Consider the following 27,792-nt stretch of genomic DNA (forward strand, 5'->3'; position numbering starts at 1 on the left):
TATTTTCAGGATAAAAATGACGAATAAAGGAAAAGGGCTTGTGTTATCCTCATCCCAACATGTGAGTTCTGCTGCTTGTTGCTAGTTTTGTTGATAGTTGTAGTGGGAATGATGATGTGGGGCCCCTATGGATACATATAGATAAACTTACAAAAAACTGAAGAAGGAGGTGGTGGAAACAAGAGATTTTGATGCAAGTTCTGCGAAAGAGATTTTGTTGGGTCTTACACAAGAGTGAAGGCTCATTTGTTGAAGATACCAGGACATGACATTTCAAGATGCAGAAAAGTTGATGAGGCAATGTGAAGACAATACAAGAAAATACAAGAAGAATATGAGAAGAGAAAGACAACGACCGATTATTGTACAGTTAGTATGCCATTTGCAAGCCACCAAGAAGATGCTGAAAAAAAAAAGTCAATGTAAGAGGTAGAAGAACGATACAAGCAACATTCAATACATATGGAAGAGAAGAATTGGATAGACAAGTTGAGAGGTATTTTTATTCTAGTTCACTCCCATTTAATGAGCTAGAAATCCTTATTGGAAGGATTTAATAACATCCATGGCAAATTGTAATTTGAGTGGCTATGTGTCTCCAAGTTCAGAAAAAATACGAACCACACTTCTTGCAAAAGAGAGGGCAAATGTGGAGAGGTTGCTGGAGATTAAAAAATATTCATTAGAGCAAAATTGAGTTTCTATTGTGTCTGATGGATGGACAGTTATTCAAAGGCGTCCACTAATCAATTTCATTGCTTGTTCGCTTAGTGGCCCAATATTCTTGAAAGCAGTTGATGCATCTGGAGAATATAAAAATGCAGAATATTTGAAGGGGTTTTTTATAACTTTATAGAAGTCATAAAAGAAGTGGATGATCAGAAAGTGGTACAAATCATTACAGACAACGCTCCAGTTTGTAAAAGTGCAGCGTGGAGTTTGGAGAGTGAGTACTCTCATATTTTTTGGACTCTCTGTGTAGCATACAGCTTAAATTTGGCCCTAAAGAGCATCTGCAACCCCAAAGAAAAAGAAAATTCACAAGTATATGCTTTATATTTATGGATTGAAGATTTAGAAAGAAATGTCAAAAGCATTAAGAATTTTGTTGTTAACCATCATCGTGCTAATGTTATATTTACTAAGCATTCTGACCTGAAATTGTTGAAGGTCGTTGAAACACGTTTTGCATCCATCATTGTGATGGCGAAAAGGATTAAAAGAGTAAAGAATGTTTTGGTTAACATGGTGACTGATGAAAATTGGACATTCTATCATGATGATGATGATATCAAGGCTCAAGAAATTAAAAAATGCATTCTTGATGATGAGTTTTTGGACAGAGTGGTATACTTCCTTCAATTTACGCAACTTATTTGGGAAATGTTAAGAAAAGTTGATAAAGATGAGTCCATGCTTCACAGAGTTTATGAAATGTAGGATAATATGATTGAAAAAATACAAGCTATAGTTTTCAAGCATGAAGAAAAAAATCCTGCATTGGATGATTCAGAATTTTTTAATCATATTCATTCAATTTTAGTCAGAAGATAGGATAAGAGCAACACTCATTTGCATTGCATAGCACATTCTCTTAATCCAAAATATTATGCAAATAAGTGGCAGGCTGGTGGTATTGGTCGTGTCCCTCCAAATTTAGACTCAGAGCTATCAAGACATAGAAATATGTGTATGACAATACTTTTCTAGAAGCATATCTTCTCCATCAAGTCACACAAGAGTTTGAAAATTTTTCATCTTCGAGATTATATGGACCGGCATTATTCGCAAGAGAAGAGAATAATATAGATCCTATCACATGGTGGTCAACATTTGGATCAGAAACACCTATTCTCCAACGTCTTGCATTAAGATTGCTATCGCAGTCTGCTGGTTCATCTTGTTGTGAAAGAAATTGGAGCACATATTCTCAAATCCACAACATTAAGAGAAACAAACTCACCAGCAAGCGTGCAGAGGATTTAGTATATGTTCATTCAAATCTTCGATTACTTTGGCGAACCAATGATGAATACAACAACAACAACAACAACTACGCCTTCATCCCAAAACAATTGGGGTCAGCGATATGAACCAAAAAGAAATTCATTTTGGGCTTGGGACCGGCAGTGTATAACTACACAGGCGGAGTTGAACCAATGATGAATACAGGTACTAATTTGCTCTCTTAGTTATTTGATTATTTCTTAGTTTTTCATTTAAATATACTTGTATTGTATTTAACATTTTCAAATTGGGTTTGTAAGGCAATCAAGGAACATCCAAATTTTGGGATATAAACCCAGAAGAGTATGACTTCGAGGGAGAGCAGAATTTCAACATAACAAACATAGATTTAGCTGAACTCAGTATTCCTTATAATGATGCATTTGATGGCGAAGAAGAAAATTATTAAGATCCATTACTTCATCAGGATATACTTTGGTATGTAATTTAGTTTTTTGTTTTACTTATTTGATTGATATTTAGGTTGATTTATGTAATTGCTTTACTTATTTGATTGATATTTAGGTTGATATATTGCATGCATGATGAATGATATTATGACAATGTTAATTGTTAAAACTTCAAAATTATATATATATATATATTTATTTATTTATTTATTTATTTTATTTACATTTTTGCCCTGCCGCACCCCGCACCCAAGGTTTTTGAAAGTGTCGCACCCCCGCACCCGCACCCACACTCATGTGACATAGTAAGAAACTGATTACATAACTCAAATAACTGGAAAATATATGAGATTAACCTACAAAAGTTAAAATATATGAGATTATTCTAAAAAATATGAGATTAACATATAAGTAACAAAAAAATGATTACATAACTAGAAAATATACGAGATTAACCAACAAAAGATTAAATATACTAAGAAACTGATTACATAACTGGAAAATATATGAGATTAACCAACAAAAGTTAAAATATATGAGATTATTCTAAAAAATATGAGATGAACATATAAAAGTAACTAAAAAACTGATTACATAACTGGAAAATATATGAAATTAACCAAAAAAAGTTAAAATATACTAAGAAACTGATTACATAACTGAAATAACTGGAAAATATATAAGATTAACCTACAAAAGTTAAAATATATGAGATTATTCTAAAAAATGTGAGATTAACATATAAAAGTAACTAAAAACTGATTACATAACTGGAAAATATATGAGATTAACCAACAAAAGTGAAAATATACTAAGAAATTGATTACATAACTAAAATAACTGGAAAATATATGAGATTAACCTAGAAAAGTTAAAATATATGAGATTATTCTAAAAAATATGAGATTAACATATAAAAGTAACTAAAAAATTGATTACATAATTGAAAAATATATGAGATTAACCAACAAAAGTTAAAATATATTAAGAAACTCATTACATGACTGAAATAACTAAAAAATATACGAGATTAACCAACAAAAGTTAAAATATAGTAATATACTAAGAAACTTATTACATAACTGAAATAACTGGAAAATATATGAGATTAACCTACAAAAACTTTGTTGATTATGTCTCAGAAATCTTGCTGTAAAAAAAATAAAATTGTGCCTTGAGGCACAGAGGGCTGCGCCTCAAGGCGAGGCGTGCCGTTTGCGCCTCAAGGCACGTTTTTTATAACACTGGGTCCAGCAAACTCTCAACAGTCTTGGTCCTAATTATCACGTCCTCTATACTACCTTACAGTATTCGTAGTTGTTTCTTACATTATAGGATGATTCTTACTTTCGATGTTGATGCCTCTAATGACACTCAAGTAGTTCTAATAACTAATGGCTCACGAGGTCGTGGAAGAGGTGGATACTTTAAAGGAGGCAGGAGATGTGGTTGTAGAGGCAATCAAGGAGGCCGAGGTATATTGCCTACACCAAACATTCCTTCTAACATTGTTGCTCAAGGACGACGTCCTATTCCCAATGTTTTAAAACTCGCTGAGTCAACTCGGTGACTCGGCTCTGCTCGGCCCTCCAGCAAGTCAACCCGGCAAGGCAAACTTGGTTTACAAAGACTCGGGCCTGACTCGAGCGAGTTCTAGGATGTTTGAAATTTGATTTTTTGGGTATTTCAGAATAAAAAAATGATACTGAGCTAATGGTATTATGGGAGTTCTGCTCAATCATCTTCGATTTCCCCTCAGAAATAGCATCTCCTACATTTAGATTGTAAAATTGTGTAATTCTTGTGGAAGAAAAACTAAGTACATCATTCTGACCAGTTTACTAAGTTTGATGATTCAAATCATATAAAGCACTGGCCCTCATTAGTATAAGCATTAAGAATAAGATAAGATGACTAGTCTCAAAAGATAACTTAGAAATGCAAACTTGAGAATTAAATGCATGCTGACAATAGATATTATATTATTATGCATAGAGTAACACTGGAAGATTGGCTTTAGGAGGTTTGTTTCACCATTTCTTCCAATCACGAGCTACAGCATCTATCATAATGCAACCTTTGATGTATCTTTTCAAAACCTCCATCCATAAATGAATTCCTGTTATAGAGATGTGTATAGTAGGATGAATGTATAAAATAGCAAAGGACAGAAATGAATGCATTAGAAGACACTTAAGAGTATTGCCAATAACAGAAAAAGAAGGTTGTTGCTTAGGATGGTTTGGACATGTTCCAAGGAGACTTGTCACAACATTAATGATACCATGTTAGTGGAAAAGATAAGAAAAGAGGAAGACCGTTGAAGATTTGGAGGGAGGTTGTAAAAAGATACATCAAAGGTTGCATTATGATAGATGTTGTAGCTCGTGATGGGAAGAAATGGTGAAACAACCCTCCTAAAGCCAATCTTCCAGTGTTACTCTATGCATAATATCTATTGTCAGCATGCATTTAATTCTCAAGTTTGCATTTCTAAGTTATCTTTTCAAACTAGTCATCTTATCTTATTCTTAATGCTTATACTAATGAGGGCCAGTTCTTTATATGATTTGAATCATCAAACTTAGTAAACTGGTCAGAATGATGTACTTAGTTTTTCTTCCACAAGAATTACACAATTTTACAATCTAAATGTAGGAGATGCTATTTCTGAGGGGAAATTGAAGATGATTGAGCAGAACTCCCATAATACCATTAGCTCGGTATCATTTTTTTATTCTGAAATACCCAAAAAATCAAATTTCAAACATCCCAGAACTCGCCCGAGTTAGGCCCAAGTCTTGGCAAACCGAGTTTGCCTTGTTGGGTTGACTCGCTGAAGGGCCGAGCCGAGCCGAGTCACCGAGTTGACTCGGCGAGTTTTAAAACACTGGTTAGGGGAAATCTAGTTTCATGATCAAGTCAAAAGCAAAGATCCATAGCCAGATCAAGTACTGAAGCTGAATACTGGATCATGGCAGTAGCTTCTTCATAGTTGACGTGGATAAAAAATTTGTTGCATGAATTGAATGAAACAAAACCTAGATCAATCCTATTATGTGACAATCAGAGTGCCATCAAGATTTCATTAAATCTTGTGCATCATGGAAAAACCAAGCATATGGAAATTGATCAGCACTTCATTAGAAGCAAAATTGAAGATAGGGAACTTAAAAGCCATATTCATTGGTTCAGAAAATCAAATAACAGATCTTTGTACAAAGGGCTTGACAAAACAAAGGTTTTGGTATTTAAAATCTAAGTTGTCCATGGTGATTATCCAATACCCAGACCCAATCTGTAATGTCGTGACTTTCTGTTTTCCTTTTATTATTCTTTCCCATAATGCCCTTTGTAGATTACTTTCTGTTTTGTATTAGTCATGGGTAGATATGGAAGTCTGAAATTTTATAACTTATATTTAATATATATATATATAGATATATCAAGAATACCCTTACAGTTCCCTTTTGGGAATCGTTTGACAGCAGAAATAGCACCCCTAACACATCGTCTCTCCTTCTTTCTCCTTGTGATTGCTTTGGGACACCCATGGATACCAAATCTAACACGTAGATCACGTTCCTATTTTCCACCATCATAGATCTAACAGGCTCCCCATTGTGAGCGGCTTTAGCTGCCGTATTCTCCACCTCTGACCACAAACTCTGAGGGTGAGCAGAACTCCCACCCATGGGGTCTCCTGTGTCTGGGTGGCCACCTGAGAAGCCATTCCTCTGCTCTGATGTCTCATCGTTCATGTGTTCACCTTAGTTTATCCCTCCCTCTTTGTGCATACGCCCTTTTTATTGTACGTAAGAAAAGAGTATCCCAGTAATTTAACAGCAATGCAAATGCAATCTTGCACTATGTGCCATTTCACATGACAGACTGCTGGAAGATCTTTTCCGCCTTTATTTACCATCCTAATAGGATTCATGTGCCTCACATAGCGGATGTTCGATGCAGCAGCAGAAACATTTCAAAAAGGACAACCAGATTGCTTTTGTTGTTTCAACACACTTCTTCTAATGATTGCACTCTCTTAATAATAAATTCAAATGCTTTCTTCCCCTGGGTTTCAGTATTTTCCATGTGCCTGCATCTGGAAACATGGCTAACTGTACGGTATGTATAAATATACCTATACATGGCCTTTCCTCACTAAAATGAACTTCAAACAAACAGATAAAAAACAGTAATCTAATGAAGAAACATCAAATGTAAAACAAATAAGCAGACCAGATTGATCAGCAACTAATAAAGATGTCAAAAGAGAAGAATCTTACTTGTTTTATGGTATGTGTGTCTTCCTTGTTACACTTAGAAATTCGATTGGCAAAAATAGAGTCTGCAAGTTCCAAAAGTGGTGTCTCAGCACCTGGACGGAAATTTTATTGCATTAATTTGGTCCTATATGTGGGTCTAAACAATTCTAGATGAAATGTTTTTCCACATCAAACAAGATTTACTATGTAAACATGAAAATAACAAATATCTTATAGCCAATGAAAAGACCAAGTACACCAACACAGTGTCTTCTCAATAGTCCTGCTCAGGTGTCATAATCATAGCTATAAATCTCGGTCTGAGCAATTTATTGGCAAGGTTTCTTCCCAAAAAGTTGTTTTTCTTGGAAAATCTCAGAAAATTCTCGGATGTTTTAAACAGAAATTAAAGGCAAGAAAAATGAATAAGGATAAGAAATAATAGGTTTTAGTAATATTTCTTCATAAAAATAACCAGAAACAGTTATAAAAGTTTTTAAAAATAAAATAAACAAAAATAGGAAAATATATATTTAAATAATATTTTTCCTAAAATATCATGATATTATGACGTTAACATTGTGATGTTTATGTTATAACCAATATTTTAGAAAATACAGTGATATTTTGCTGTTCATATAGCCAAAGCTATTTTCTAATTAATATTGCAATATTTTTAAAATATTGAGCATATTTGTCACTATGATAAAAATCAGTATCTATGGCATACCGTGCATCACTCAGGAACGCAGTTCATCCTTTGAAGTGTTACTGTTGCCAACAAGATAGGAGCTCACTTCCATCCAAATAATGGCATGCTCGCATGAATTATACGTTTACAACTAATAAATGAGTACAATATTTTCTATTCGACTCACAAAGATAGCCAATATATGTGAACAGTTAACCTATTGTACTACAAAAGAGAACCAATAGAAAAAAAATTGTGCACATAAAGCATGTGCCAAATATTTCATTATACAAAGGAAGAAACTCACCAAAATTTGTAATTGCTGCAGAAACTTCATCTTCTGAAAATCCCATTTCTAATAAATAAACCGTCTTATCCATTGTCTCAAACAAACCATCAGAAGTAATTTCCTAGTAAGTCAACAAAAAACAAACTTCAGATTACATACATACATGAACAAGATTTGGTTTTAGGATTGCTTGGCGTTTAAATAAAAGTATCAAGAAGGCAAAGTATAAATCTTGGAATAAAAAATTGTCATCATCAGATCAGATTTGGATTGATTTTTTCAAGATTTTCTGGAAACTGAGTTCTCTTTTGTCCAGTTTTGAGAAATCTGATCAATAAGGCTGTTTGTGCAGGTTTTGATGATTGGGATTCAATCTATTGAGGTCGTTTTTGGCTGTTCATCCGATTGGGAGGATTTTGGATGGTGTTTTTGAGGTATGGATGATGTTTAGAGGTGGTAACCTGATTGTCTATATCTGGGCATATCAGGTTTTCAGATGTGTGATTCACTGCTGTCTGCTCTAAAATCAGTAATGGATGGTTGGTATTGTGAATCGTACCTGTGGTGTTCATCGTTTTGATGTTTTGGATGTGAGTGCCAACTCTTATGGCAGACCCGACTGCTCGTCTTTGTAATGTATTTGGCATTTTTGGCTGACATTAGTTGCTGAACTATTTTCTATATATAGTTCTTTTGGTTGGCTTCCTTGTGTCTAGTGGGACTACACTGGATTGCGTAGTTGTTTCTCTGTTTCAACATAGGTGGTCTATCGTGGTGTGTTGGCTTGATTTTCAGTTGACATATTTAGTATCCCAGACCGAGCCTTCGGAATAGGGCATGTGCAATGTGGAGCTCTATTGACTGGAAAATGCATCAAGTGTAAGAACGTGCGATATGTGTTGGCTTAATCGGTGATGTGCGGTGGTAGCATGGCATGAGATAGGCAACGGTATCGTCGTTGGTGCAACGATATGTAGCAGCACAGACGTTGAGCGTTGTTTGGTTAAGCAGTGTCAACGGTTCAAAGGATATTGCCTTGTGTCAACGGTTCAGAGGATATTGCCTTTGGAGATTTGGTTAAGGACCTCTCAACTTGGATGAGTTTCTCACGTGTAGCGTTTGAACGCACGGGGATATGTGTGGGTTAAGGCTAATTCTCTCAAGAATCACCTTAAGTGGTTCCAATCGAATATGGTGACTCGGGGCTAGGCGAGTGAATGTCTAGGAGCCAACAAACGGGCCTGGGTGGTGCTCTCTGCTATAGCATACAATCATCAACTAGCCTTCGGACTGGGAGTCGCAAGGCCTTGTCCCTTCTGTGACGAGGTTATACTTGAGTGTGCCCATGGAGTTTCGATACGCTTCATGGCATGTGAGGCTAAGGCATTTGTGTGCTTGCTAGCCGGTATGGGACGGCTATGCACATAAGTGGCATGGACCAGATAGAATGTGTATTTGGAGATGTGTTTGATCAGCTTTCGCTAGGCAGTTGTGCACGAGGTGGTAGGCTGGGCAAATGAAATGATTCAGCACATGAAAAAGTATTGGTGTGCGGCCTTTGACTGTTAGGCTGGCCAGACTGGGCAGTCTGGCATGTCACGGGTTTGCGAAAAATTTTATGCCTGTGTCATTAAGATTGTAGTAATATATTTGTTTCTGTCATTGTTATTGTGGTACTTGTGTGCAGCTTTATATCTCGTAGTTGAGGATTGTACTGAGGTATAGAGAAAGGAGAAGGGATTCAGATTGCCCCAGTGAAATTGGATGGGATAAATTATGCATATTAGGCTGATTTTTGTAATCAAATAACAACGAAGAGTATAAAAGGGCTATAAGCCGATAACGCACGCCACTAAGGGCAATACAAATGCACCAAGGCAAAGAGCAAGAGAGCAACACGTAAAAAATAAATACTTTTATTGATAAATAATGCTCATAAAACCATCTCTTACAATGGGAAAGATGCCCGGATATATACATAATGGGAGAAGAAAAGGGACAGCCAACTAGCTAGACATGTCTAACGGCTAGTCCGACTAGTTGTTAGACTAGCCGTTAGGCATGCCTAACGGCTAGCTAGCTCTAACAGCTAGTTAGAAAGAAAATAAAAAAGAAAGAAAAAAAATACAAAAAACATTATGTAAAAGAAAATAAAGAAAATATATATTATATACATATACCAAATAGATATGTATATGCATACAATACATGTATATACATATAGATAGTATATATACATAGACACATGTATACATATTATATACAGCAATATTTAACACTCCAATCAAACTTAAGATGAGATCACCGAAAGTAAATCATTAAGGAATATAAGATAATTCAATAGTTTCTTTCAAGTACTCATGAACATAGTGGCAGTCCATCTCAATATGCTTAGTCTATTTGTGAAAGGTATGGTTACTAGCGATATATGGCACTCTTGTTATGACTCTGAAATGTCAACTCTAACGTTTTTATAAAGAGTCTGCAGTCAAATGACCTTAATCGTATCAGTGCCCACAGCCCTATACTCGGCTTTTGTAGATGATAATAATACCTTTTGTTGTTTCTTGCGTAGCCAAGATATAAGAGAATCACATAAGAACACACAAAAACCAGTAGTTGAGTGACAATTATTGGGATTTTTCTCTCCAATCTGAATCAGTATAAACAATAAGATTTAGATAAGAATAAGAGGATAAGAAAAGCCCTTTAGAAATGAAATTCTTTATGTATGACTATTTTCAACATTGCACTCATGTGAACCGTTGTTGGCGCATGCTGGAATTGACTTGCAGTATGTAAGGCATGTGCAATGTCTTGTCGAGTAATGGACAAGTAGGTCAAGGAGCCCATAGGTTGTCGATATGGTGTTAGGTCTTCTAATGAGACTCCATCTTTCGTTCTCATCTTTGCATTAATTACTTCTAGTATGTATCCTTTTAGCATCGGTGATTCTCGTACGAGCAACAATATTGGTTGCAAACTTCATTTGGGATAGAAAATACCCTCTTGGCGAGTAGGCTACTTTAATACCTAAAAAATACCTCCAATAACAAAAGTCGGACATAACAAAAAATTCATTAAGCATAGACTTAATTTGCTTTACACCTTTCTTATCACTCCCAGTGATAAGCATATCATCAACGTACAAGGGTATTATGATAATATTGGAACTTGTAAATCTTACAAAAAAGTTATGTCAGTATAACAAGATTTAAAACCAAGATTTAACATAGTTTTGTTGAACCTATCAAAACAAGACTTCGGGGTTTAGCAAAACAAGTGAGGAGGTTCTTGTCGTTCATAACCTGACAATAACGTGAAGACATATAGACCTCCTCATTTTGAGAAATGACATAATGGAGGAGGGAGAACGATCATTTGCCACCATTGCAATGAGCCAGGGCACATAAAACCAGAGTGTCCTAAGCTCAAGCAAAATGTGGCTTCGGTGAGTGAAGACTCTTTCAAAAGAAGGAAACAAGCAAGAAAGGTGGGGACCTCAAGGACTTTGTCAATCTCTCAATTAGCGATGGCTCTTCAACAATATCTAAGGGCCACTACATCCACCTCCAGTGTCACTGTATCATCTTCTCCCCCCCCCCCCGGTATGTTCTCTTGAATCTTAGACTTTGGAGCCTTATTTCAACTATTTCATATGACACCGAATGAGTCCCTTCTATCCGATTATTGCACCAATTCAAAATTTTCATGTGTTTCTACCGCTGATGGTACCTCTTTAAATGTTAAAAGTATTGAGATTCTGGGAACTTAAAGGATTTCACAAAAGATTCCAAAAAAAAAATTATCCCAAATGTCAGAGTAATTTCAAAACATAATTTAAACTTTTTTTTGGTTTCTCAAATATCAGATTATGGGTGTGAGATCTCGTTCTCATCTAAGGCCTGTTAGATGCAAGATCTCCAGTTAGCGAAGCTAATTGGGACCTTTTAAATTGGTGTTATAATACCCAACAATTTTTAAGAGATTTTTGTTTGAATATTAATATCTAAGATAATGAATATTTTTGGCAACCTATTTTATGATTTTTGAATACATGATTGCGACCACATCGAAATTTTGAAAAGAATGCAAGTGATTTCATCAAAATCGGAGCTCGTAAGCTTACAAAACATGCCCGACAACCTCAAAGGAAAATTCATAATTTTGAAGGTCGGTTTTATGAGTTTTGGATACTTGGTTGCATTCGTATCAAAAAACCAAGAAGAACGGTTTTGATTTCATCAAAATCAGAGTTAAAATGCATTCAGAACATGCTCGGCAAGTGCCAAGGGCAAAATGGTCATTTTGTAAATATCACAGAACATTTATGACCAGTAAGGTCATTTTCATCCATTCCCTAGTTGACCTTGTCAATCAACTAGGTTTTGTGAATTAGGGGGGGCATTAATGTACATATAATAATATATACTATATATATAACTTAAGCATAACTAGGCTTAGTTACACTAACTAAGTTCTCACTTAGTGTAACTAAGTAGCTGACCAACCACTTCGATCAACTGAACTGACTGAGCCAGCTGGACCTAGGGTTGGATCATCAAAATCCAACCCAAAGACCCAAGGCCCATTTTAGGTCGAACAAGAGGAGCCCACTGTTTTGGGCTTCACCAAGTGTAATGTAATGTTACACTTTGGGGGCTGGGCACCACAGCCCCTCCCCCAGCTTATATAAGGCCCTCTTCTCCCCTCCTCATTCATCAGCTCCCTCTCCCACTCTCTCTCCCTCCTCATTCATCAGCTCCCTCTCCCACTCTCTCTCCCTCCTCTAACCACTTCTAGCCACCAGCCACCCTCTTCTTTTTTCTATCACCACCATTGGTGGTAGTTTAACCACCACCACCTAACCCAGTCACCTTCAACTATGCCTTCCCTCTACTCACCCGGTCTCACCCACACTCCCTGTACACTCACCTTACCTTCACCCAATTCATACCCCAACTGACCCGGTTGCTTCAAATCAAAATTAACCTGATTCAATCCTTATCATCGTCATCACACATGAGAAATTTGTTGGAGGAAAATTCTCTTAGGATTTTTGGAAATTTTCCATTTCTTATCATCAACGCACTTTCAAGGTAAGCTCTATCCAAATGCGTGTAGATTCCGAATATTTAAATATATTTTGGAAGCATACATGTTCGCTTATATTATGCATGACGTATTCATTTTGTCTCATGAATAATATATATATATATATATACATACATACATTGGATTTCGAATAAAGTTAAGTAAAAAATGGGGTTCTCCTATTATGTTACTTTTATTAATGATTACAGTAGATATACTTGGATTTATTTTCTTAGATTCAAATCCAAAGTATTTGCATGTTTCAAAGTATTTCATAATCTAGTTAAAAATTAATTCAAAACCAATATTAAAATTTTTCTTGCTGATTTAGGGGGAGAATTTTATCTAATGATTTTCAAAATTATTTAAAGTGTCATGCGGTTTTACATCAAAATCTTGTCCAAGAACACCTCAACAAAATAGAATTGCGGAAAAAAAACATTGACATATTATGGAAACTACTAGAACTTTGCTTATTTCGAAGGAAGTTCTAAAAAATTTTTGAGCCGAAGCCACTCTTACTACGGTATATTTGATAAATAGAATGCCTTGATCAACTTTGAAAAATAATTCTCCTATAGAAAAACTTAAGAAAATTTTCAAATACCCTAGAAACTTTTTAGTCTAATTCATGCACACACCAAAAGTTTGAGTTGCAAATTCACACCAAAGTTTTTACTTGGGTTAATCAAATTGCTCCAATCATGAATTAATGTTGGGTTGTTTTGGGATAACACTAACTTATGTTTTAAAGTTACCATTTTACCCTTGTAACTCGTGAGATAAAATTACTAATTTACCCCTATTTTAGAAGTTTGAACAAAGTTGCGTTCATCAACTTTGGAAAATAATTCTCCTATAGAAAAACTTTTTAAAATTAGCCTGGATGTTTGGATGCAAATGTTTTGTTCTTATTGAAAAACATGACAAACTTTCTCCCAAAGTAATAGAATATGCATTTGTTGGGTAATGCTGATAACCAAAAAGGGTATAAATGCTATGATTTGAAAAGGGACAAGCTCTATGTTTCTAGAAATGTTACATTTCTTGAAAATAAAAAAGGATTTGAAGTTAAGGAAGATCTTGAGTGTGTCTTCTTGTTTGATTTATTACCCACAGATAAAGGTGACAAAAGTATTCATTGTGATTCTAGTGAGAATGATAATGTAGATAATCATGTTTCCAATGACATTGATATTGAACCTATTCATGAATCCAACAATGATATTACACTTACTCATGAACTTCAATGTTACTCTCGACATAGTGGTGAGAATCCTTCTTGTACCCATGATAAACATAGCCAAATAGGAGAACCTAGTCTTAGGAGATCCGAACGCTTCCTTAGACCCCTAAGTAGGTTTGTTTTATATGAGTCCTCACACGATTATAGAGCTTGCCTCGTATCTATTCACTCATACCATGAACCCTCAGCTTATAGTGATTATAGAGCTTGCCTCGTATCTATTCACTCATACCATGAACCCTCAACTTATAGTGAAACCGTAAGAGAGTGAGTAGAAGCTATGAACCTAGAATTAGAGGTTTTCCATAAAGCTAAAACACAGAAAATTCAACCTTTATCTAAGGGCAAAAAGATTATATGATGTAGGTCGGTATTTAAAGTTAAGACTAAAAGTGATGGATCATTAGAAAGATATAAAGTTAGGCTAGTTTCAAAAGGTTATTCCTAAGAGTATTGTTGCTCGTATGACTAGTGTCGGGACTCATTGTGGTAGCCTCTATTAGGAACTGACCCATATACCAATTAGATATAAAAAATGTCTTCCTAAATAGAAATTTAAATAAAGAGGTTTACATGGATCCTCCTCCTAATCTTAATGTCGAGAAGGGTAAGGTTCTACGTCTTCATAAAGACTTGCACGGGCTTAATCACACTTCTATCACCTTGCTTTATAGTGTCAACTTTGTCTTGGAGATAATGACGAGCTAGATCCTTTTGAATGAACATGCCATTAAGGGATACCCATAAATCACAAGTCTTCTTGAATTTGATGATGTTGGTGGCGATCTTGAATTCCATGCTATTCATGAACCAAGATAGGATTTGAACATTAACGGCCTCCCAATCCTCCATTTTACCTTGATATTCTTGAAGTGTTTTTTCTTTTCTTCTTTGTTGAGAGCCTTCACTTGATCTACTTCTTTCTAGGTGAGCTTTAGTTGTGGTCCCACTAACATGCCCACATAATTTTTTTCCTTTGATATGATTATCCATAGCAGTTGTTGACATTAGATAGTTGGAGTCATTGAGTTTGAAGGAGATCACGGTGGTGGAGTCTATATGGGCCATGATGGAGAATGATCACAAACAATGGAATATGAAGAACTTAAAACCGCAAGCACAAGCGTTGAAAAAGAGAAACAATGCTTTGGTCAACAAGATTACACAATAGATTCAAAGAGCTCAAGGCTCTCATATCATATAATCAAATAACAATAAAGAGTACAAGAGGGCTATAAGCTAATAACACACGCCACTAAGGGAAATACAAATGCACTAAGGAAAAGAGCAAGAGAGAAACACATAAAAAAATACTTTTATTGATAAATAATGCTCACAAAACCATCTCTTACAATGGGCAAGATGCCCATATACAAGGTTGTAAGTATCGTATCGTTACTCGTATCGGTCGGGTCCAAGATAAGATTGATATCATATTATATCATAAAAAATCGTAAATTTGTAATAAATTTTTTAAAAAAAATCATGAAAAATCAGGACAAATTATTAAAAATTCTAAAAAAATCAGAACACATGAAACAATGATTAATTGCATAAAATATAACTATAAAATCACATATGAAGCATTTATGTATCTATAAGTTGCATAAGACATCATAAACAAGTTTCTTAAAAATAACACATTATCTCATCATCGTTATCTTCTTCGTCGTTAAAAATATACCATCAATCATCATCGTTGTCTTCTTCTTCTCCTCCTCATCCTTCTTTGACATTCACATCATCTCCAGTATATGTGGGCTCTTCATCATCTACGTCCTAAGCTCCTTACACGTTTATACACTAAATGTCTTCCTCATCTTCGTCCTCTCAAGGTTGCGCATAACCCATTTTTGTCTCACTCGTCTCTTTTTCTTATCTTTTTTTTCAAATTTCATGAGCACAGTCCACCTAATCCTTCAAAATCCAAGTTTTGATCTCGTGATAAGTGGTTTGAACCCTTGCCCATAATTTCCAATAGCTTCTACCATTGGACTAAAATATGGATCATTGCAAAGATTAAATGACAAGGCATCAGAATCAAAAATCTCTTAATGGCACGACATACATTTTTTCTCTTATCCCTTTTGAATGCAGTGTTTATTATGGTTTGACATGCTTCTTTGTTCACAAATTCGTCCATGGGACTAGTTGTGCTTATTTTTACAACACTACCTGATCCACTGGCAATCACGTTATCGCTTATTGATGATCCAAAATAAATACTCCTCCCAATTTCTAACTTGCTTTGTTTCTCCTCTTGTTTCATTTCCTTCTAATCACTTAGATGATTCTGAAAAAACCTTTTCACATCAGGTGGAACCTCTTAGAACAAGCTTACACCATGTTGTGTACCAGCTAAGTAATGTTTCAGCCTGTAAATGTCTGCTGTAATATCTTTCTGATAGTAATTGCAAATTACATGTCCTAGAAGTTTGGGATCTTTAATGAGATTTGGAACTTTAGTTCTATGATCCCATCCTGCATCTCTTCTCATTGTTGAACTATAAAAATGCATACAAGAAAATATATATATTAACACAGGAATTTATAAAAACTCAAAGAGTTAAAAAAAAATGAGTCAATGCTTTATATAAACCAATGAATTCATATTCAATAAGAATCAACATATATTACAAAGGAATTTCCATTAAACATGTACTAAGAATTGCATGTTGAAACAAATTATATAACTTAGAAACTGTTTATATAATTAAGAAACAAATTATATAACTTAGAAACACATTATATAGCAGTGAAAAAACTATGAAACACATAAATTTACACACAGAAACAAAGAGGATTGACAGCAAAATATAACATCCTAACGTGTATGTATATCTGTTTTCCACATAAATACACAGAGATTCATATAATTAATTAAATATATAACATATATATAACTGAGAAACCGATTATATGACTTAGAAACTTAATATATAGATGTGAAAAAAAACTACACAGCATAACAAGATTGATAGCAAAATATAACGTCCTAACGTGTATGTATATCTGTTTTCCACACAAATACACACACATTTATATAATTAATTAAATATATAACATATATATAACTGAGAAACTGATTATATAACTGAGAAATTGATTATATGATTGAGAAACTAATTATATGACTTAGAAACAGATTATATAGGTGTGAAAAAAACTACACAGCATAACAGGATTGACAAAAAAAACAAGATTATATAATATATATGTAATATGCATATGTCCAAACACAGAATATATATGTATATAACTGAAAAACATAAACTAAAAATGAAAAAAAAAAAAGAAAAAGAGGGTGGCGTGTGAGAGCTCAGAAGAGGAGAAAAAATAACAGGAAAAAAAAGAAAAGGTAAGCGAAAAGAAAAAGAGGAAAAAAGGAAAAAAATGAGTACCTCGGGTTGACGAGGTCCTTCTTCCCGCAGTGAGAGAGGGAGAGACGAGAGAGGCGGTGGCTCAACTCTGGCTCTTCTTCTTCTTCTTCTTCTTCTTCTTCTTCTTCTTCTTCTTCTTCTTCTTCTTCCTCCTTTCGGCAGAGAGAGAGAGAGAGGCGAGAGCAGGGATAGACAGGAGAGCGAGAGAGCAAGGAGAGACGAGAGAGCGAGATAGAAGGGAGACGAGAGAGCAAGGAGAGATGAGAGAGTGAGAGAGCAAGGAGAAATGAGAGAGAGACGAGAGAAAGAGAGAGCAGGGAGAAATGAGAGTGAGACGAGAGAGTGAGAGAGTAGGGAGAGATGAGAGAATGACAAAGAAAGGGAGGCCCCCGACCCTAATTAGGGTCGAGGCCCTCTCTAATTAGCCTCAATTTTTTGGTAAAATGGGGGCTTTAACCCCCATTTGACCCATTAATTAAAGGGGTGCGCCTCTGTGGCATGCCTCGCCCTGAGGCAAGGCACATTTTTAACAACTCTTTCTGCCACAAAAATTGTACAGCTAAAAAGACTTAGGGAATACATGAGAGTTATAGCCAAAAAAACTTAGGGAACACATGGGAGTTCACATGACAAAACCTTTAAAGTTGTATTGTGGCAAGAGTACTATTTATATTGTCAGCAACCATTCATTTCAAAAGAAAATCAAGCATATTGAGATGAATTACCACTATGTTCAAGAGGAGAACTTAAAGCATACTATTTTTTTGTTATATGTATCAATGACATCAATTAGCGGATTTTCTTTACTAAAGCCCTTTATTCCCTTAGTTTCACTTTCTCCTTGACAAACTCTTGGTTGTTACACCATAAGTTTGAGGGGGAAGTGTTAAGATACATTATATTCTAGAGTTCGATTGGTATAGCCTTATCATTTTTTTCTATTCTTATGTTTTCTTTATTTTTGTATCTTTCTTTTTATTTTATTTTTCTTAAAAGGGCAATTTAGACTTTCGGCTCACTAGCCATTATAAAAGCTTAATGGCTAGCTCAACTAGCTGTTAGGCTACTATTCTAATGGCTAGTTTCCTTCTCCCTTGTGTGTGCATAAGCCCCACTCTTTTTATGCATAATTACATGCATTTTATATGGTAAATAAATTTCCTTTATTTTTATTGTGAGTGTTTGCACTTCTGAACCCACGTGACTTTGTGCGTGCTCTCATGAGCACTTCGTGACTCTACTTGTGTACTTGTGCTTGGGAGCATCCTACTACATAACTGTTGGCTCCTATTGGCTTGGTACCATTTGGAAAGAAAGGAACAACTAAACCTCCAGGGCATGTTATTTTATTGTGGATTATGTAACAAGCCAATTTGTCCAACCAATTGACGCATGCAACTGCAAGATGGAATAAGGCAGATTTATCGTGGCCAAAACAATTTTTTTGTTCACGTTGGATATGCCAACCTATGCTTTACTTGATATGTATCTCTTTTATATACTTATATTAATAAATATATCATTTGGCTTTGTTTCTACAAAAAATTATGAAGGACAACAAATCTGAAGTCCTCGGAGATTGTTGAGTTCCTTTTCAGCCAAACTTCCACCAAACCATAAGCAGACAGCATCTCCGTACTGTTTATCAGAATTTGCATCTGTTTTTCAATGCATCAGCCCCATTATCAATGCTCTCAAGTCATAATTGGTTTTAACTGTTCCTATCCATTCAGGCGTAGCTGCTTGAAGAAACTTCTGACAGTTAGAACATGACCAAAACAAATCCCTCTTGCCTCCTTAACCAGGAACATAATGCATCTACTTTCTAATTTTAGCCCTTTCTTCTTAAAGATACCGATCCATCTAGAGATACTAACCATGCAAATAATTTAGCTCTCAGAGATGACCAAAGCCCCATAATGTTTTCTTTGGAAAGGCCATTTTCATAGGCTCCAATTCTGCATTACAACAAGATTTCATAGAAGAAGATCCATTAGAAGAAATAACCAAATTCATGAAGTCACTCAAACCATTGGGTTTCCAGTACAACAAAAGCAACATTAGCTTATACAATTCCTCCAGTTCCGATATAGTCATATTCACTTAAAATAAGGTTTTGTAACTTCAGCCATCTTGCAAATAGAGAAAGAACAACACCAGCCAAGTAGAAAATAGTTACCACCATTCCGCTATTGACAAAATTTCTGTTCCAAAGCACTAAATGCTACAACAATTTACATGCCACTGAGCCAAGCCCCACTTGCATTCCATTTTGTATACTCCACATCTCATTCATTCCTTGATTCAAATCTCCAATATAGATCCCTTCTTCAATTTATTTTGCAGCAATATCAACCAACTCCAGATGTATTTGCTAACTCACATGCAGAAAAAACTTCCTGCAAAGTCATTCATCCTCCAAAAAGACCAACATATGGCTAGAAAAAATCGTACAACAGCAAACAAACTCACCTCCAAGCACTTCAAAGTGACCTGGTTATTCCTCAGCTGACATCAGGAAGTAGACTCTAATGTCAAATATGTTCCCTCTTCTGGGGAATGCAGCTGATTTCTTAACATTTTTCGTAAGCAGAACCAGCAAGAGAAGAGACAGAAAAAAGAATGGCTATGAATGAAATGAAGAAGAAATACAGAAACAAAGAGATGGAGAAAAGATGAGTTCTATCTTACATTCCTTATGAATATTATTGATATATGATATACTTACATACCTCCAGGACAAAAAGACATAATAAATACATGCACTTTTTTTCTCAGTAAATGGCAAACATATAACTTGACTAGAATAGCAACCATTTAAATATGAAGTATACTTGACTTTAGACAGTGTCAGACATACTTCTAGAAGCATTCAGAAAGATCAGAAAAGTTAAACCACATATATAGAAACCACATGTAAACAAAAAGTCTAGGCAAGTTACCTCAACTTCTTGGCAACTATTTGAATTTTCAAGTTCAACTATTGGATGGAACTCTTCTTTTAACAGAATTGCTTCTTTATTGGGAGAGTCAGCAGACTCAGAATGAGATTTTCCAAGAGCCTGTAAACATCAACAAAAAGATTTGATGATCATCACATAATTGTTCATACAACTTCCATGAGTGACATCTTAAAAATAACAAGGAATATATAGGAAGCAATAAAGCATCAGGTAACAAAGTCAAAAAACTATAAACCATTTTTTAACCACCCATATTTTCATGGATTGTGAGCCGTTGATTTTTCATCAACTGAAAATAGAATTTGTAGTGTATTAGACATGATAAAACCTTCTAATATAGTAAATAAACCATGCTAAACATATTTGTATGGTTAGATCTATCGCTTGGTGGCTAGATCCATGCAAACACGGGGGTGTACCACCATATGGTATCATGGTACAGAACCACCATATATTTTCCCATATATCATATATATAGTCGATATTTTGAAAATATAGTGATATTTTGCCGATATTTTTTACTCAGTTAAAAATGCTGATATTATCGTGATATTTTGAAAATATCATCAATATCAATGGCTATGATTCACACCTAGAAGTCCTTGGCATATGCAGAAACGGAACAAAGGAATTTGAATTTTCTCTCACACAAAGACTAAAGAAAAGAAAGTTCTCATTGCTATCCAAAAAAAAGCTTTATTTCACACTATGTAGTTAAAATCCCACCTAAGTTACCTGGGTGCAAATCTATCGCCAGGAGCGCCTAGGTTGGAGGAGGAGCACCAAGGATGGTATTTTACATTTGTTTTTATAATATTTAAAATATTATAATCATTTTTTAGTATTTTTTAAATATTTAAGTGTTTTAATTTTTTTTCTTATTTTTATACTTTTCATAATTTTATTTTAAATATTTTTATTCTTTTATGCATCTCCAGGTGACGCAGCTAAACAATTATTTGTTTAGAATTTAGATGAAGCTGAATGTTAGAAATGTAATTATGTTTTAATTATTTAGATTCATGTGTGGATTTTGTTTAAGTTTCGATTGTTTAGCTTCATAAATTGTGTTGAATATGTATTTTGTATTATTCTTGAGAATTTATTGTAATTCAAAAAACAAATTGTCCTGCCTAGGCACTGATTAGGCCTTTTAGGGCATGTTTGGTGGTTTGTCTAGGATTGAATGAAATGAACAAAAAAGACAGAACATAACATTGGTTTTGTTCGCTCCGTAACAACTGTACCAAGTCCAACATTTGTTTGGACCGTACTCGAATGTTGTGTTCCAAATGTCCGTTGTTTGATGACGATGTGCGGACAACTTGGACAGTCATGGATAATGGGTCGGATTACTTCATTTTGGATCGTATGACCCGATCTGCCCAACCATATGAGTGTTTTAACACGTTTATTATGGTTTTTAACTTCGGATATAGGTATCGGATTCGATCTAAAAACTAAATAATGTTTAAAATTTGGGTAATTTGAAAAAAATAACTGATATTTTTTTTAGATCGAAAGTTTATCAAATAATCAGTTGGGTTAGACCAATTTTCGAGAGACCGTTACAGTAACAGCAAAATTGTTCCCGTTCACAGTACCGAGATTAACCCGATCAAGACAGACACGCCTTTGCAGAACTCAACGATGCCCTAACAACAAAACCCTTCTTCCCCAAGTAGTGTTGTTCCCTTTTTCTGATACATCCATCTTTGTCACACCATTAATCCTGCCACAAGAACGCTCGGACTCTGAATCGAAACTACAATTTGGGTAATCAAATGGAGCACAAACTACAGATCTCAGCAAGTAAGGGATGCACGCCATCTCTTCTTTATCATACAACAGATTCAAATCTACCCACTAACCTGAAAGAAAACCCACATGTAGCACGTTCCCTCTGAATTCCTTCCAACTAATTTTCTCTTAATAAGGAATCCAAATGACTAAAAGGGAAACAACAACCATTGAATTATCAGAGAACATGAAGTTTCTCAACCAAAAACCAATTGTGATACCAATTTCAGCATACTCTAGTTTGTTGCTTTTACGGTTTTTCTGTAACTACATCTGAATGAACAACGCTAAGAGACAAGAGTTAAAAAGCCCTTACTCTCAAGGCGTCGGGATGATGGTAGCTTCTCCCTCTCTACCTCTCGCCGAAACGAATGGAATGAAGCTGAAGAGTGTTGTTTTATGTGAGGCATTTGGGGATGGAACCGATGCAGGACGTGAATATTTACAGCATTTTCGGGCTTTAAAAGGGGGGTTTGCCGCCCCTCACCTCCACCAGCCCCTCTGGCTGCTGCACATGAGATAGCTCCAGAGAGATGGGTGCACCCGTAGAGAGAGAGAGAGATGGGTGATGCATCTTTTTTTTGTTCCCACCATCCCTGTTATTTTCGTAATTGGGGGGGAGGGGGGGGGGGGTAACAAAAAATTCACCTTATAATGGATGCGGCGGACGGCATTCCGCGTGTCCGCCGCGTCCAACGTTTGTTGCATCCAATGTTCTTTTTGTATTTTTCATCCCACGCAGAACGCCCCATCAAATGTGCCCTTAGGGGGCTGGCGCTTAGGCACCAACTAGCACTTTTGAATAATTAGAACACAAAAAAGAAAAGTTCAAATTTCCAGCATTTCAAGCCATACAACAATACCTCATCAGCCATCATATTTTCTTTCATGTACTAGAATACTAATAACTAAATAATACCCACCATTAGCCATATACATGCATCAGTTCATCAGATCTCATTCTACGATGCTCATGTCATGTCCAGGTACAACAAACGTTTTCATTCTTTGTAATCACTAAATGAACATTGATCAGTTTCAATGAGTATTAATGAGTTTTCTTAAAGAATAGAATGGGTACTATATCCACCCTCTAGTCTTTATGCCACTATACCCAAAGTGCCAAGCTCCGGTTCAGGAATTTTACTTACTGAATATGTGAAGAGTGTTTCAAGCAGTAGCTCGGCATCATCGGTACCTGGATATCATGTAAATGTAACTGCATATTCAATTTAACTATGCATATACATGTAAACAAGGATGAGCATACCATGTTCTTCAATGGCCCGATCAACAAGGGCACTAGAGAATCCCATCCCCACAAAGTGAGATATCAAGGAGCCCCATGATGTGCTTGCAACACATTCCTAAGATCAAACAAGAAATGTCTGAGGAATACATAATGAACAAAAGTGAAACCAATGCTAATCATTATGAGCGCATAGATTTAGTTCCCACAATGTTGAGTCATAATCCTCAAAACCTCAGCTTCTAAGTGAATCACTTAAGTTGTTCATGATCAACCACAAAACAGGCATTTGCAAAAGAGCAACAAAAAACTAAGGCCACCAAATGTGTTTTTAAACAATTAACTAAGGAACTGATTGACTACTCATAGGAGCATCACAGGTGGCAGAAGAAAGATAAATAACCTGCATTTTCTTTTTATCAGTTGGATTTGAAGATGGCTCTGAACCTAAAAAACCAACTTTTGGCAATTTATTCTCGATCTCACGCTCATCATTTGAAGAACTGTCACTGTATCCATGATTATTTGCATTTTCCTACATAATGAAAAATATAATTGCCACTTTGAATCAGAACAAAAAAAATAATATTACAAAAATAAAGGAAAAAAACCAAGGGTACCATTCAAATAAGGGTTGCAATTCACAGCTTGGCAAAAGGGTTCTTGGAGGTCTGCAAAAACCTGACATTCATGTAATTGATGATAGTATCATTCAACCAATCAAACTTCGGATGAATCATAAAAATTTAATAGAGCATCATTAATTAATGCAGCATTTTTCACCTTACTAGAGCGTATCTTCAACTGATTTATCTTTTTCTCTTTCTATATTCGTTTTCTAGCTCCCTTTATATTCAATGGGCTGGTCATAATGGTTAATATGAGTGCAATAATAACAAAGTTCAGAAACAAGTATAAGAATTCAGTTTTTAATCTTTGTAGCATCTCACAGAATTTTTCATGAAGTTTCCCAGTTAAACTGGTCAGAGGACCAGAGCGAGCTGAAGGGATAGAAGCAAGAATAGGATCATAGCAGCACAATGATTTAGGGCACGTTTGGAAGAGAGAGAAACCCTCATAGGAAAAGAAAGTTTTGCCTATGAGAGTTTTTTATATGAGAAGTTTTTCAAAAGAAAGGTTTTTGCTTGTTTGTATAGCATCAGGAAAACAGAGTGGGAAAATATGAAAAAATGAAAGAGAGGAAAAGGAGGGTGGCGGTGGTGGTGAGATGGTGGGTCGTGGGGAGTGTAAAAATAAATTTTCTCTTGGTAAGAAATATTTCTCCACCGCCCGCCTCCCCCCCCCCCCCCCCCCCCCACACACACACACATGGAGGAATGTTTCCTATAAAAAAAGTGTACTTTTTAGAAAAACTCTCTCAGCGAAAAAGTCTCTCATTTGGAAGGGTCGGATTCCGTACGGATTTTCCATTTTGCATCACTTTTCCTACATCGCCGACCCCAATTGTTTGGGATGAAGGTGTTGTTGTTGTTGTTGTATCACTTTTCCTACATCTTTCTCGCTTGCAAATGTGCCCTTAGCCAAGCTTACTCTGAATACTGGTTAGATGCCCTCCTTTTTAGTTATTTCATCAGTTTTTACTATGCTGATGAAAGACAACATCATTTCTTGTGAGACAGCAAACCTAACAGAAGGACCACAATGACTTGACATACAAACAGAAGCAGGACCATAAACATGGGAGAAGGCAAAGAAAGAAGAAGAGAGCATGTCATCTCTGGACTCTATGATGTAACATCTATGCATTGTCCAAGACCAAACTCCTGGCACCATTTGAGTTTATCCTGCAGAACACCAACAAGTGCTTCTATGGCATGCAAAGTAGCACTTTGTTTAAAAACAATATCGAGATTAGAAAGCACAATATATTGAACAACAGCTATTTTGGGAAAATGTAAAAGGCCAACAACTTGAGAAATGATTCATTCATCCCACTTATCAAGCTGTCTAAATCTTACAAAACCACTATCCAAATCCAAACACCGTTTTCTCGCTTGCTAGTAACCCATGCATCCCACTGACAAGATGCTGTAAGTCATTAGAAACGGCAACACTTGAATGCAAGTGAAGTATTATTGTAACACAATGTTTAATGTTCTTGTAGATATTGTCCATGGTTTGGATTACACTGCAGTCATCTTGTGTCGCAAAGGCATCGCAATTTACTAAAACGCTTGAATTGCCATGGACACATTATTCTATTCAGGTCATTCATTTCATGCTCGAGAGAGTAGGGAACACAGTTTCTACTTGATCATGAAAAGAGAGTAGAGAACTAAATTCGCACTCTGGCATGCACTCAACCATATAAACTTAATAACCAATAAATTACTACATTATTCTATTATAACTCCCAAGGACAACAATCTCAGAATCACATGGAATCCACAAAAGGGCAACACCAATCACCCGAAAACGCCTAATCTCGTTAATCTAGAATCAGACAACCAAGTAATCCTAAGCAATCAAAATCCAATTTTTACGAAGAACAACAGGCAAGAGTATCACATATTTCGCTAAAAGGACTACTATCATCGACGAAGCTAAAGCGTCAATCGAGCACAAGCTAATGCATTGACGACAGCCTAGAACACCATAACCCCAACAACACAGACTAACCATCAGATAAGAAAGAAAGATTAGATCATATGTTTCAAGAAGCATGAAGATTTTCACCAATACCATTCGCTTGGGAAGAAAACTCGCTCCTATTTCCCCCTTCTTTCTCCAGATATCAACCAAAAAACACCAGGAAACAGCAAAATATGCATCCTTTCACATGTAATAAACTAAAAAAGGGGGAAAAAGTCGATACTCTCAAGAGTAAAATAAATTAAAAAAATATGTATATATATCCTTTTGTTTTTTAAGGGAATAACAATAAGAAACGCATGCACACTTAATATCAGCAAAATGGTGGGAGCAAATTTAACCTAAAAAGTTTCCAACGGAGGAAAGAAACCAGAAAGGTGGAGAGAGAGAGAGAGAGAGAGAGAGAGAGAGAGAGAGAGAGAGAGTTTCAAGTGAAGCAAGATGTAGAGATATTGTGCGTGGTTAAAGACGAAGGGTGGAAGCGTGGGTTACCTTGAAGAAAACAAATGAACTAACTGCATGCAGACTCTCCCTAGTACTTCCTCTTCTCTCCCTTTGCCGAGAGGGAGGGAGAGATGTATTATGAGAATCTGAGCATACATAAATCTTATTATCGGGCTTTTCTCGGCCGGGAAAAATCTCCCGATAAATTTAGAAAATTTGTTTTGGTGAAAAAATCTTTGAACTTCAATTTTAAAAATATATAAAATATATATAGAAGAAAGGCTTTAACACTATATATATATATATATATGTGTGTGTGTGTGTAAAAATAAATGTCGTTTTAATAACGTGATAATATTGTGATAAAAAAGCATGATATTTTTTAAATAAATGATATTCTGAAAATATCATGTTTATTCCAGATTATATCAGTTTTTTTTAAATGTGGCATTAAATAGAGAGACTTTGAAAAGATGCCATTATTTATGACTATAGTTGGCAATACGTGAAACGGCAAAAAATCGTTAAATATTGAATATACTATTTGAAAGGTTTCTTATTCAAAAAGACGTCTGAAAAAAACGGCATAAAAAAAATGAGTCACAAAAAAATCGTCAAACAATGCATACGGGTTTAATTCGATTTTAATTTTATAAAACGTGGTAAAAAAATGGCATATATATATATATATATATATATAAGTTTTTTCTATGAGAAACGACTTAGGATATAGTGAGATTCAAATTAATAAAAGAACAGTATGATTCGAACCCAAGATCCAACCCAATTGGATTCATAATTAAATTGTTTTTTAGGTATTTTGTTTAAATACAAATTATGTTCTAAACGAATTGCTCAAAAGAACAAGTTTTTTTTATGTCCTTTTTTTCAGTTGTTTTCTCATTTTCAAAGCTTTGTTGGAAGGAACGTGGTTTAAACGGTGTTTTGATAGCTATGTTTGTGACTATGATTTTGAGTTATCTAATAAGGGAAGAGGATGGCGCCCGATTCGAATCGGAACCAGGTTGTCGTATTAAAGCTTTTGGGTCTAATGGTATCTGGAATTCTGGATGGATTTGTTTGGATTCGGGTTTTTAATCTGTGAGGGGGAGCCTTTACAGGGTCAGGATCCCATCGCTTTCAACCCCATATACAAGAATTTGAAATTTATTTTTTATTTTTATTTTTTTTGCATTCCGGTTACTGGTGTCCTTTGCCCCAACTCAAATGGAACGAATAATAGGAAGAATTCCATTTAGGAGCTCACCTTTTGCCTATACTTAAAAAATAATTCCATTTTTTTTTACCAAAGACACTTTGGTACTAACTTTTCGCTCA

The 27,792-nt window shown here is 35.4% G+C and overlaps 1 protein-coding gene across 4 annotated transcripts in view; it reads right to left on the reverse strand.

Annotated features, from left to right (window-relative positions):
• The window catches only part of LOC149839534 (putative inactive DNA (cytosine-5)-methyltransferase DRM3), a 50,356-nt gene extending 23,773 nt beyond the window's left edge, over positions 1 to 26,583 (reverse strand). The window contains exons 1-9 of one of the 4 annotated variants that reach the window (XM_090002604.1): positions 26,503 to 26,556; positions 24,181 to 24,259; positions 24,018 to 24,078; positions 23,801 to 23,932; positions 23,419 to 23,515; positions 23,300 to 23,346; positions 20,328 to 20,447; positions 7,684 to 7,786; positions 6,707 to 6,798 (exon numbers count right to left, since the gene is read on the reverse strand). In XM_090002604.1, coding sequence (XP_089858730.1) covers positions 6,707 to 6,798; positions 7,684 to 7,786; positions 20,328 to 20,447; positions 23,300 to 23,346; positions 23,419 to 23,515; positions 23,801 to 23,932; positions 24,018 to 24,020 — 594 coding nt within the window. In that variant the 5' untranslated portion in view covers positions 24,021 to 24,078; positions 24,181 to 24,259; positions 26,503 to 26,556. Of the gene's footprint in view, positions 1 to 6,706; positions 6,799 to 7,683; positions 7,787 to 20,327; positions 20,448 to 23,299; positions 23,347 to 23,418; positions 23,516 to 23,800; positions 23,933 to 24,017; positions 24,079 to 24,180; positions 24,260 to 26,502 lie in introns of all 4 variants that reach the window. The other 3 variants (XM_090002608.1, XM_090002605.1, XM_090002606.1) reach the window with 3 other exon arrangements.
• Between the last annotated feature and the right edge of the window lie 1,209 nt (positions 26,584 to 27,792).

This window comes from Nuphar pumila, chromosome 4 (assembly GCF_984573655.1).
Source record: "Nuphar pumila chromosome 4, dmNupPumi1.hap1.1, whole genome shotgun sequence".
In the NCBI taxonomy this organism is placed as follows: domain Eukaryota; kingdom Viridiplantae; phylum Streptophyta; class Magnoliopsida; order Nymphaeales; family Nymphaeaceae; genus Nuphar; species Nuphar pumila.